The sequence below is a fragment of the Mus musculus genome, chromosome 11 (assembly GCF_000001635.26).
Source record: "Mus musculus strain C57BL/6J chromosome 11, GRCm38.p6 C57BL/6J".
Lineage (NCBI taxonomy): Eukaryota > Metazoa > Chordata > Mammalia > Rodentia > Muridae > Mus > Mus musculus.
The window spans coordinates 68,811,786-68,824,819 of record NC_000077.6 but is presented as its reverse complement, the minus strand read 5'-3'; the positions used below and the strand labels follow the sequence as shown (position 1 = coordinate 68,824,819).

General features: G+C 48.8%; 2 protein-coding genes across 8 annotated transcripts in view; one reads left to right on the top strand and one right to left on the bottom strand.

Annotated features, from left to right (window-relative positions):
- Ndel1 (nudE neurodevelopment protein 1 like 1) overlaps window positions 1-3,386 on the top strand; it is a 31,713-nt gene extending 28,327 nt beyond the window's left edge. For all 4 annotated transcript variants that reach the window (XM_030246442.1, NM_001363305.1, NM_023668.3 and 1 more), the window contains one exon: window positions 2,155-3,386. In XM_030246442.1, coding sequence (XP_030102302.1) covers window positions 2,155-2,248 — 94 coding nt within the window. In that variant the 3' untranslated portion in view covers window positions 2,249-3,386. The remainder of the gene's footprint in view (window positions 1-2,154) is intronic.
- Window positions 3,387-8,193: 4,807 nt separating this feature from the next.
- Window positions 8,194-13,034, bottom strand: part of Myh10 (myosin, heavy polypeptide 10, non-muscle) — a 124,712-nt gene continuing 119,871 nt past the window's right edge. For 3 of the 4 annotated variants that reach the window (XM_006534489.3, XM_017314835.2, XM_017314834.2), the window contains 4 exons: window positions 12,815-13,023; window positions 11,743-11,851; window positions 10,266-10,438; window positions 8,194-9,893 (listed from right to left, as the gene is read on the bottom strand). In XM_006534489.3, the coding sequence (XP_006534552.1) occupies window positions 9,749-9,893; window positions 10,266-10,438; window positions 11,743-11,851; window positions 12,815-13,023 (636 nt within the window). In that variant the 3' untranslated portion in view covers window positions 8,194-9,748. The remainder of the gene's footprint in view (window positions 9,894-10,265; window positions 10,439-11,742; window positions 11,852-12,814; window positions 13,024-13,034) is intronic. The other variant, NM_175260.2, reaches the window with a different exon arrangement.

Below are 13,034 nucleotides of genomic sequence, written 5' to 3'. Positions count from 1 at the left end.
CTCAGCCTACTGCCAAGTTCTCCTATTCACACAGAGATGTTACTGGCTTTCTACTAGAGCTCATATGTACTGGGGCATGGAACTGGTTGTTCACTGAGGGCTTCTGAGTGGCTTGTGACTAGAGGCTGGGAAGAGGTAGGACGCCTGGAGATAGCTGGGGCTGAACAACTCACTAACAGCTCAGTGGGCGAACCTGGGCTAATGATTGGATCTTCTCTAGGTTTCCCTCCCTCTGTAACAGTGGAGACGAACTTGATCCTACTTTAAAAGTGCATTTAACTTAGTCCTGTGTCCTGTACCATTTCTGTGTGAGGGACTGTCCTTGTGGCTGCTGCTTTTGCATACCCCAGCAGACCATATGACAAACTCTTGGCAACCTACAGTGTGCCCATGTCTGAGTTGGGGGTATCCTGTCATGTGGTTGAGGACAGGAATGGAGGTTCCTGTGTCAGATACTAGGTCTCCTAGGTAGTTCTTCGTCTGGTGGTCGAGAGCATCAAAGCTGCTCAGGGTCTGTACAGGCAGTGACAGGTGGGGTTGTGCGGCAGGCACTGCACGGGCGGACAGACAGAGTGCCCGAGACCAGGAGGAGCCAGGCCTGCAGCTCTTGCAAAAGGAGATTTAAAGAGCGAGAACTCTGCTGCCGAGCATAGAAGTAGGACAAGGAATGAGGCTACGGGCTGGAGTAGGGTGTATTTCTGTGTATGGCTTAATCCAGATTTCAAGTATGGGCTGTGTTCAGTCTCTTAAAACATGAACTTTTGTTTTGTTTTGTTTTGTTTTTTTGAAACATGAACTCTTGTTTCCTGGTAGTTGTTGTCAAGTTCCTCTGCATGTCTGTTTCTGTGTGCCATTGGTGACTGCTTATGAACCAGTGGTCTTTGCAGGGAATATATGGCTTACTTTTTAGAGAATGTCTTTCCTTGTGAGTCTGTATTCAGGTCCTTGAATCCTTCTGCAACAAGTGGGGGACAGTGTTGGGCAAGAATGATGCATTGTGGCCCCTCAGAGTCACTAATGGGATGGATTCTCCTACCAAGTGTCTTAGACTAGAAAGGCTGAGCTGCCTCCTGAGGTCTGTGTCTTGCCCTCTCCTTTCTCCTCTCCCGGCTTCCTGTGACTGCATGCTGGTGGGTGGGTTTGGGGGTGCCCTCCACCTTGCTGGGTGTGCCTGAATGCTGGCCCTTTGTGGAACTGGGTTGCTGTGTTTAAGAAACAACAAATTTTCTCATCTAGCTTTGCTTGCTAAGCATTAATTTTTTTCACCTTGAGAAACTGGTATTAGAATAGATTTATAACATAATAAATTATAAACCAGTAAAATTTATCTACAACTCAGAGAAGAATACATTTTGTTAAAATTTTCTTCTATGACATAGATGATTATATATGTGTATATATAATATGTATGTATGTATGTATATATATATATATATATATATATACCATAGATTATATGTTTACATATGTGTATGCATCTATATTCATTCTAGACTTAACTACATAGATCATAGTGTCTGTGTAAAAGGCTAGAATAGAATAGAACCTAGGCTGTACACTGCTTGCATTTTCTTTCTTTTTTGGGAGGGGTTTGTTCTGTTTTTTTGTTTTGTTTTGTTTTGAGACAGGGTTTCTCCATGAAGTCCTGAAACTCTCTCTGTAGATGTCCTTGAACTCACAGAGCTCTGCCTGCCTCTGCCTGCCGAGTGCTGGGATTAAAGGCGTGCACCACTACTGCCCTGCTCTTTTCTTTCAAATAAACACTGAACATAGGCAGTTTAGATAGCTTGACCCTTTTTCCTTATATCATTAAATACATTCTGAATATGTTCCTATTAAAAGTACTATAGAATACATTCTTAATAGTAGTATTTATATTTCATTGTTTGTTGTATAATTATTTAATGAGCTCTCAGAAAATCAGAATTTGTTTATGGTGGCTCATATGGCAAAGTTGCCTAGAAAGGTGCACATGGTCTTAGTACCCCAGGATTGAGAACAAGCCATTCTCCAGTGCTTTGAATAGCTGTGATCCTACTGTGGGTAAGGAAGAGGACTAGTTACAGAAAGCAGCTAAGTTTCCTATGTGTAGAGTGATTTTAAATGAGTCTCTTTTTCTTTTTTTCTTCCCTTGCTATTCTGGTCACCCCACAGGGCAGTAAATGGCTTTGATCCAGCTCCTCCTCCTCCTGGGCTGGGCTCCTCACGCCCATCGTCAGCACCGGGTATGCTGCCTCTCAGTGTGTGAGTGCCCGGCCTCCAGGTGGGGCCCCTGCCCTCTTCCAGCAGCCCAGGACACCTACGCCTCGTCCCTCGGTGCCTGGGTCCAGCCCTGTGCCCCTCTGTCCGCCTCTTCACCGCTGGCAGAGGGCAGGCTGCATGCAGTGGCGGCTGCTGGGCCCTGCCCAGCCCCAGGACTCTGCGCGATATCAATACTGGCTATTTTCTCTTCTCGCCGTAGTGCCGTTGGTTTCACATGATTGCACTTTTGTGGGTCACAAGTGATACATACGTGTATTACTCGATCACTGGATGTGGAAGTACCCATTCATCACATCTGCCTCATAGCCCCCATCTTTGCTGTGCTGATAGGATTTAGTTGTGTTTAGGACATTGCAGATCTTCTAGAAGTTTCCCCTCAATCAGGTTGATAAGACCTTCTAAGCTTCTGCCAAGCATCTTCAGTGCTCACAATCATGTGTCCCCTAGCCTCACCCCTGCAGTTCAGGCCTGTTTCTGTCAGAGTCAGGAACATCTCTGAATTATGGAACATTGTCTGTACCTTCTGACTTTATGTAAGCAGTCCATTCCATTGCTTGTTTCTCAAAGCAGCGAGATACCTGTCTGAGCTGCAGGAGGCAGGGGCAGCCGGGACATGGGCACTTCAGGGCCGAGCCTCTGTGTTGCCTTCTCCTCTGTCCTCAGACTCAGGAGGCAGGTGGCAATCTCCTCGCCAGCATTCCAGGCCCTCAGTTCAATGACATCTCTCAGAGCATTTTTGTTTTCTCCTCTGAAGGTCCATCCAGTTGCATTGGGAAGGGTTGAGGGGCCTGATTCTGGGGCTGGCTAATGCCAGCTCTCGGGGGCAGACTGGCTAGGTGTTTGTCCCTTGCACCCTATGATTATTCTCATGCTGCACTTACTGTTTACATTTGTTTTATTGTACATAGGTTTGTAAACATTATTGCCTAAGATATTTGTATATAACTTGGGCTTTGTAGCTTTTATTTATTCAGACTCATATGGCATGTTAATTAATGACTTACGATGGTGTCCTACTCTGGGCAGCTGTATAGGATCATCATGTGGTTAAAAGAAGATACTTCCCTCCAAAAAAAAATCTTTTAATGTGGAAACAATAAATTTCACAGAAAAAAAAAAAAAAAGGGTCGAGATTGCTTTATTTGGTTCCTGCTGTTCCATGAGAAAAGACTACATGGAGGCAGTTCAGTGTCTCTTCTCCCACACGGATATGATGGAGAACAGGTAGGAAATGATAAGATTGAGGCCACAGGAGAGACTGTAGTCATGTATGTTTCTCGTCTTGTACCATTCCCAGGGGCAGCCTGAGAATGGCCCCACAGGATGGCAGGACTGGTGGGCTCGCCATGGTGTGCCTTCGTGGGCCCAGGCACGGCTCTTCCGTTTGCACTGCATACGACATTGTTTACCGGAAGTGCTGCAGTTAGAGACATTGCATGGGTGTGGGCTGTCCTCACACTTCTTTCCCTGGGTTGATGTTAGCAAGTGAGAGAAAGTCCTGGTGTTTGGTAGCAAAGTTGCAGGTGCCATGTTGAAGAAACTACAATGGGGTGTGTATGAGTGCCTTGTGTTCTGAACCCTGCCTGCTTACAGCAGCATACTTATGGCTTAAAACTACAAGTGTGCGGAGTGTGGTGTATAGGCAGGTGGATTTCTGAGTTCAAGTTCAAGGCTAGCCTGCTCTACATAGTGAGGTCCAGGACCACGAGAAGTATGTATAGCAACCCCATCTCCACCCTCAGCCCCCAAACCAAACTATAAAACAAGAACAAAACCAAGTGAGCAAAAGCAAAGTTAAGGAAATCAGATTCCTAAATGACTAGGAAACAAGATAACCTTTAACTTTCTGTTAACATGACAACAACCTCTTTATAGTTTGTTGTTAGAGATTTTGTCCTAGGCTGACTGACCAGGAGGCACTGGTAGCCATGTGTGCTCTGAAGAGTATAAGATAGTCTACCCTGTCTCACTACTTTGGAAGGATGGATAGGTCAGAGTTTGAGCAGTTAGCAGACCCAAGACCTAAAAGATACTAAGCACTTAGACTCCTTTGGTGGACTCAGGTGAGGCTGAGCCCCCCCACTCTGGCCTCAAGGGATTTCTCAGATCTTCTGAGGTTTCGTACCCATGGACTTACCCAGACTGCTCTGTCTACTGCTGCTTGTGGGTTCATGATGGGGGTAGACAGGGATGGCTGCTGTTGCTTTGGGTCCAGGTCTGCCAACGCAGCAGCGTGTTACACTTACTTTCTGTCTCTTGCTGGGAAGATGTCCAGTCAGTCCTCTGTCTTTAACATGTTTGTAGTAGCCCTCTCCATGTGACCCATGTGGACGCTGTTTGTGAGGGCTCTTCTTTAGCACCCTGTGAGACGGATGATGGTTCAGGCTACTTTGTCTTGCTGGCCTGAATCTTGCTTCTAATATAGTTGCCCGAGGGCCTGTTCTCCTGGTGGATTTGATGAGCTTGGTCTGTTGGTTCTGGGGAAGCCTTCCCTCTTGGAAGTACTAATCCACACTCCTCCAACCCCACTCAGTGTCTTCCTCAACAGTAGAAGACAGGGTCCCACTTCTTGGCTTAGTAGTCAGCGGAGAGACTCAATATCTACTGTGGGGCCAGGGGTGGGGTGGGCACTGCATAGATGAGACAGGGCAGCCACTTGCCCCTGTTTGCAGAAAGGACAGCTCAGAGCAAGGCCAGGACTGGCCATGGGACTATTATCTTTTTCTGTTGTGCTCTCTTCCCAAACGGGAGGTTTAGCAATTCGATGTGTAGTGCGGACCCGAGGCATTCCTCCTGCCTCAGCCTCCTGACCCCTGAGCTTGATAGCTGCGGTTCACTGGGCCTGGCTTGAAGAGGCACCTGCAGAAACAACAGTCTGTTAGCGCTCCTGTTGGGGGACCAGATGGAGTTTGTGCTGTTTTATGATGATTTATTCCGCTGTCCATCTGCACCCACAGGATTTCTGCTCGCCTTTCCTGTCAGCCTTCCCGGAGGCAGACGCGACCAAGCACACTGAAGTTTATAAACATAGGTGTCATGCTTGATGCCGTCTCTGCTAACATGCAGTAGGTAGAGTCCTGCCTGGATTGTGGTTGTGGGGATGCCTGCGAGGGCAGGGCTCACTGCTGGGCTGGCAGAGGGCCTGAGGAAATGCCACCCATGAGTGGAATGAGAGAGGTTCAGCGGCAAGCCCCGCTGCTTGCTGCACTAGAGATTGGAGCTAGGAAAAATAATATTTACTGACTCCTGCATGATAGGGAAGGGCTATTGATCTTTTAAGTCACTCATTTTATGATGTTACTCTCCATGTCTTAATCTAGCCTTATAGTGTAAGGCTATAAAAGTTTGCTTTTGGGATACTACTCCATGATATTAAAATACACTAAACCCCCAGTGTCTGGTGGCAGGGCATGGGATGGGCAGGGTGCTGATGTAGTCAGTGAGAAGAAAACTTACAAGTGGCAACACATTCAGTTTAAAACAACAAATCCAGGGATGCAAAGTGTGTAGTAAGTGTGACTTACTCTCCAGATTTTAAAACTGTCGCCAAGGTTGCCCAAAGAAAAGTCATAGTAATAACATTGTTACTGAGACCTGTGCTGAGAGGCAGGCGGGGTGGCTGCTGAGCCACCTGCCACCTCAGGGAGGACCAAAACAGCTGCTCGTGTGTCTCCTGGCTCTGGACTCGAGAGAGCCATTCCGCAGGCCCCGAGACACCACTGTTAGAAGATCCCCTTCACCACTGAGAACAGTGAAATGCTTATCTCCCAGACCTTTACTTTCTGTGTGGAGGTATTCGGCCTGCATGTCTGTATGTGCATCATATACGTGCCTGGTGCCCGTGGAGGCCAGGAAAGGGTTTTGGATCACCGAGCCATCTCTCCAGCTCCCATATACTTCTAATATTACTGAAAGCTTTCTTTGACTGTCTGCAGAAAGATTTCTCGGTAGGTCCGTTGCCCTGGCTTCCCCAGTGCTAGGGTTAAAGGCGTGGCTGGCTCACCACACCTGGCACTTCTAAGTGTATCACAGTTGACATACCATGAGAAGGAGGAGAGAGTGCCTAGAAGGACTTGACTGTGGGCCTGCATTCTGAATTACTCTTCTGATCCAGAGTAGCCCTTCTTCGTATTTTCCCAAGTAGAGTCAGCATCCTTTGCTGTGGTGTGGGTGTCATTCCTGAAAGGCACATCTCACTGTCACTTTCAGAACTTTCTCCCGAGTGGCTGACAGCCATTCTGCCGTGAGTCAGGCAGTGACAGACACCTACTGACAGTGACTGATGTGTGAGATTTTGGGCATTTTAGAATCTACACCAGCTGTATCGTCTCAGTCAGCTGGCATGAAACTCATTGGTTGTCCTTTGAAAACAAATGAAGGCCACACCACTGTAAAGAGTTAGACTGAATTTCCAGCCTCATAGGGTTTGAAGGATATGGGCTCCCTACTTGGTATAACACATAGGGAATGTAATATCCAGCCCATAGGTAGCTAGTATTGACCAGCACTGTGAGGTGAACATAGTTCCATGTCACATTCCTGACAGCTGTGTCACTGGGCAGGAGTAGACTGTAGGGTCTGGCCCGTAGCTGAGCTAGGACAGCCTTTTAGTGAAGGCTGGAGACTGCTCTTACTGTCTTAGGAAGGTAGGGAAGCAGAGGGACCAGCCATGGGGGTGATGTGGCCACAGGCTTGCTGGCTTTTTTATATATATTTATTATTATATATAAGTTCACTGTAGCTGTCGTCAGAAGAGGGCATCCAATCTCATTAAGGATGGTTGTGAGCCATTATGTGGTTGCTGGGATTTGAACTCAGGACCTTCGAAAGAGCAGTCAGTGCTCTTAACCGCCTAGTCCACAGGCTTTCTTCTCAGACCTGCTGCGGCTGTGGGGAGAGAAGCCATCAGTTTTCTCTTCCAGAGTCTAATGTGTAGCCATTCTGATTTGTTTTTGTGTGGGAGGTGGGAGCAAGCCTGAGACAGGGAAGCTTGCTTTCTAAGTGTTTTTCCTTTGTATTTAACATCTGCCCCTCAGTAGTACTGGGCCCAACTGTGGGTCAGTCAAACCACAGCAACAGTGCTGTTGGCTAGAAGGACATCTTAGCTAATGTTCAGGCGTTGGAGGAAACGGATGAGAAACAGAGGTCCTGGAGTCTTCCTGGTGTCAGGATGTTGGAAGCCTGCCGTCAAGCCAGGAATCGGTTCAGTGCTGTGGTTGCAGTGTGAGTACCCATGCCTTGTCCAGGAGAGACTTTTCAAATTACATTTGACTACAGAGGGAGGAATTGTCTAGCGATCAATGGTTCCTTCAACTTAGCATCTTTGTGGAATCAGGAACTGGTCTTGGTCCACAGAGTCTGTCTCTCCTGGCAGGCTGAATTGTTGAGACGCTGACATGCCAGTCAGGCTGCACAGGAGGAAAGAATGATTGAGAAAAACAGGCTTCTACATCCGAGTTCTAGGATACGGTCCCAAAGGTGAAGCCCGCCTGGATCTCTGTCCCACCAACCACCTTTCTTCTCCCATGGCCAGGATGGGTTTCCTACGCCCTTGTGTTGAAGAGGCCTAAATACACCTAGGGTGTGTGTGCTCACTTCATGCTTCCTAGGGTTTCTTTACAATCCCAGACAGTAGATACCAGAAAGGTTGCTTGTGGGGAGCCAGCGGCTCCTCCCCATTTGTTTCCTACACTTCTCTGGTACAGACATGCAATCCCAAACTTCTGGGATTCCTTAAAAATGGTCTAACCTAGTCTAGTCTTCAGTGACTGGGCCAAACACTTGTACATTGTCCCCTGCCTTCAGGTGTTGGCTGTTTGCTGTTTTTGGGAGACCCCCACCCTGGTGTGCTTGGTTCAGGTGTGTGATTCCCCCTCCAGTCAGACCACAGATGGGAAACCAAGAACAGAAGGTGCGGAAGCAGAGTCCATGGTCACATGATTATTCTTGTTTATTGAGGTCTGTTTGTTCTCAACGGGTGCTTTTTCCTCCAAGTAAACAGAGCAGGCGCAAATATCTATAATGAATAAATTTATTGTCTTACAAAAATCATTGTCTAGAAATATGGGAATACAAGAAAAGATATTTGCAGTCAGGTGTCTGGTGGTCAACAGCCAGTACAATTCATACAGGGGAAATCAAAGATTCCAAACCCATGTGACCAGTTCTTCCTCACAGATGTTAAAGCTTTTAACCCAAAAGGTCCGTGTTTTCCAGCACATCGCCACGGTCGGGGCTTGTCACTAACACTGATTTGCTGTCACTGAATGTTTGCGCATCTACTTCACTAGAGAGGTACATGATATGAAGCACAGTCAGAACTTAATACATTAAGTTGTTATAGAGGCAAATAATATATTTAACATTGTCTTAGTACTGTAGTGTCTAAGGCACTTTCTGTAATGTCAGTTTGCTCAACTATCAACCAAAAACAGAATGCTAAGTGTTCATTGTAACACTGTCCAAAGGAAGGGAAAGGGAAAATGAAGGGTCACACGCCCGCTGGCATGTCAACATTCAGGCAGATGGCATCTTCTTGAGGCTATAGCCTCATTGACAAACTTGGAACACACCTCCGACATAAAACTAATATTCCCGTTTTGGGCTCAAAGCAGTGGCTGAATTTGCAAGAGGGCTTGACTGCTTGGAGAGGCCTTCTGCGAGCACCCCAAGGGTCACAGAGGCTCACTCCTGAATTGAGGGCATTATCAAGCCAGACACTCAGGAGACCACCTGGAAGTTACTGTGATGGCTGCCACCCGGGGCACCTTATGTGTTGTGGCCACTGTCCTCTCTGTGCACAGAGCTCTGAGACTATTCACATTGAGACGGTGGGGACACCATGAATTTGAGGGGCAGGGTCACCCCTTGGGAGATGGGCAGGAGAACCCCAAATGGATGCTGCTTCCCCAATCCAAACCCACCCCTAAGCCGCCAAAGCCCCTCTCCCAGTTTGCTCACTGAGACAGTGATCACTATTCACAGGAAATGAGAGACACAAGTGCAGGTTAGGTTCACAATGTTCTAAGAGACCAGGTGTGGTTGAAGGAAGGGTCAGGGCCACATGAACACAGAACTAAGGTACCTGTCAGTAGGACAGGGCATGCAGAGCAGCTGAGCACGGTCCCGGGGCAACCCTTAGGCCCAGCCACTGGCAACAAAGGGCCTGGAGTTTGTTTCAAAAAGGTTCTTTCTTCTTAATGTGTCATAAAATGGTCTCTTGATGAATACATGGAAAATAGATGCAACGATGAGACAATCTGTTTAATACGCATGTCTTGTGGAGGTGTATATATAAAAAGGGGCAATTGTATCTAGTCTGAAGCAGGATATAGTCTGCGCAGGCCGCAAAGCCTTAAGACACAGTTGACTTTCCTGGAAGGAATCTGGGAGCTTGCCATTCCCGAGCAGTGAGTGCAGGGCTCAAGCAGACTGGTGCTGGGATGAGTTCTGGCCTGTCCTCAGCATCACCTCTGACCTCCTGTGCCTATTCTGATTGGGGTGGCTGTGTGTCATTGACATCACTGGTCTTACTTTCTGTGTCGTCATCTGACAGCTCTAGCGATGCCCCCTCAATGTGCAGCTGGCGCCGGCCAGATCGGCTTGAAGAAAAGCTGATTGGACCGCCCCGCCTGGGAGAGAAATGCACAGGAACATGAGGCTGCTGGGTTCTAAACAAGGCTCACTCTCCACCTTCTACCCCGTCTGGGGCGTCACGGCCTTGGGGGGTAGCTTTCCTACCCCATCATCCTGTGCCGCCCCCCCCCCCCTGCACGTGAGCAGGGCCAACATGGTTAAGGAAGACAGGTTATGGGGAAAGCCCTATCTCTTAAACACCGCTCTCCCCTTTCCTGCCCTGCTTGAGTGAGGCTGTGGATTCTAATGTCTGCTTTCTCCCGCTCACTACTGTAAACGTCCTGCCTCTTGCCTGGGGATTCCAGAGGACTGGATCCAGCTTCCACAGATGAAGCCTGCCAGCTCTCCATGGCTCACCGAACACTTACCTGAGCCGGTTCTTGAGAGTGCTGACCTCGCGGCTCAGGCCTTCATTGGCCTCAGTGGCGTCGTCCAGCTCCCTTTGGAGTTTACGCCGAGATGCGTTGGCACGTGTGGCCTCTTCCTCAGCCTCTTCCAACTGTCGTTTAAGCTGCTTCATCCTGGCATTAGCCTTCTCCATCTTGGGGCGTTACACAAATGAAAAGCAAACAGAACCCAGGGTCAGACGACGGAGGGTCAGCACGCTCTGTGACATCTTGCGTGCACACAAGCGCACTTGTTTTAGGGCTGCTCTAAGGTGCTTCCCCTTGCCTTAGTAAAGCCAGTATTTACAGAGCAAGCCACACAATCAGAAACTCAAAACTGCCTTTCCTGTGAAACCAAACTAGTTTTCCATCTCCATATGACTGATGGGGCTGTGCAGAAGGCTAGCAGTCTGGACAGGATACTGTCCGTGAAGCGTGGCTGTTCCACACAGCCACTCTGGAGAGTGCAGTGTGCTCCCACTTAAGAATATGACTGTGAGGGACTGGTGAGATGGCTCAGTGGGTAAGAGCACCCAATTGCTCTTCTGAAGGTCCAGAGTTCAAATCCCAGCAACCACATGGTGGCTCACAACCATCTGTAACGAGATCTGACTCCCTCTTCTGGTGTGTCTGAAGACAGCTACAGTGTACTTACATAGAATAAATAAATAAACAAATAAATCTTAAAAAAAAAAAAAAAGACTATGAGCCGGGCGCGGTGGCGCACGCCTTTAACCCCAGCACTTGGGAGGCAGAGGCAGGCAGATTTCTGAGTTCGAGGCCAGCCTGGTCTACAGAGTGAGTGCCAGGACAGCCAGGACTGCACAGAGAAACTGCACAGAGAAACCCTGTCTCGAAAAACAAAACCAAAAAAAAACCCAAACCAAACCAAACCACCCAGAATCTGACTGTGGCTCCTTTGCTCCTAAACTTGCAGGGACTGGCTACTGCCTCATTGGGTGCAGTTGTCACTTGCCTGGCAAGTAGGGAAGCGAAGGCCCTGAGGTGGTCTTGATCCCGATGCTCTACTGGGATCCCAGGAGTGTTGGAGCGAGCCCTTCAATACCGAGCCTCTGGGATTAGGGTTTGTGCATGAGGGCAGACGCCCTTCACAATCCCTGCTTTCTGCTGCTGTTTACCATTTCCCAAATTCCCTCTGACCAGTCCCCGATGCTCACCGTACCCAAGAACTATTAATCCAGGCACAGGAGGGGACTGGAAGAAGCCTCTTTGCCTGCGACACGGTGGAGTGGAGGAAGCTGAATGTAACTTTAAAACTCAGCCCAGGGCTCACACCTCAAAGTGTCACTGACTCGCTCTCCCCATTGGAACTGGGGGAACACAGGCTGCTGCCTGGGTTGAAATGCCGTAATTAAGAGTTTCCAAGAGTGTCCTTAACTCTGATTGCCTGCTTAAACACTCCTGGAGTGGTGACCTTCACCCGCCTGGCTTTTCCTACCTGCTCCTTATACTGATCCGCATGCCGACGCTCGTCTTCAACCTGCATGAAGATTTCTTTCAGTTTCTTCTCTGTTCGACGGACTAGTTTGTTGGCAGCTGCTCGCTCCCTGACAAAGTGACCAAAGTAGTTTTAAAACTTGAAATTAATTATATTTTAAGCGGGGAAGTATTTTTGGAGTTGTTTTTCTTTAGAAAATGACACCTACTGGAACGGCCTTCAGACCTCCCAGAAGCCTGACGCAGGGACTGCCTTTCCGTGTCCTCAGTGGCAGCACTGCCTTGTTTCTGTGCACACAGTGAGTGACATATGCCACATACACATGCCAGTCATAGGGAACAGACATGGTTATCACATAACAAACACCTAGTCTATGGAGTGACTGTCTCAGATGAAGAGTTTACAGCCAATGGAAGCAGCAAACCCTACCCACTGGGGAACAGTGAAATAACCACCACTCTCTGGCCTGGGACTGCGCCTGGTTAGAGGAGATGAACACGGAGAGTCCCTGCAGACAGGAACTGTTCCTTCCTAGCTGGATCTGGGTCTGGTGGAGTCAGGTAAGGCGACTTAAACCTTGCTAGTGAAAGCTTCATTGCCGTGCCTTGCTGGAGACACTTCAGGCCGAGTGGGGGGAGGGCTAGGGATGTAGCACCGGGGCTGCATTTCCGGTCCCATCCTCCCCAACGAGGTGGGTAGGAGTGCTACCACCTGCTGCAGCCGCCTGCTCATTCCATCCCATGCAGTGCTTTGATTCATTTGGTGTGATGGAAACTGCCTGGGGGAGAATGCTTTTGAGAAATACTGCAAATGAGCACCTCACAGGGTGCAACCATCAGAAGTCTGCAGTGAATCCATAAAGATGCTGGTGCTAGGAAGTCATGGGGCAGCATGAGGACTTCCAGCAGGGCCAGGCAGAGCCCCAGCCCCTCCTTAGGCACGGCTCTCACTGCTCTCAGAACCTTCTAGCTCCTGTGCAGGTCACACACCCTGCATTCCCACATTCCCTTGCACTGGGTGTTCCTATGGGCGAGGCTACTTCTGGGTCATGAGATGGCCCACAACATCTTACTTGGCTTCCTGCTCAAGCTGCTCCTCCAGCTGCCCAATCTTGGCTTCCAGGGCTGAGATGGTAGCCTTGAACTTGGACTTGACTGCCCCCTCCAGCTCCTGCAGCTTGGCCTTCAGCTCCTTGTTTTGTCGCTCCAGCTGCTGGCGGGCATTGTCACTCTTCTGGGCAGCGCTGCGCTCTGCTGCCAGCTCTGTGTTCAGTGTGTCCACCTACAAGAGGA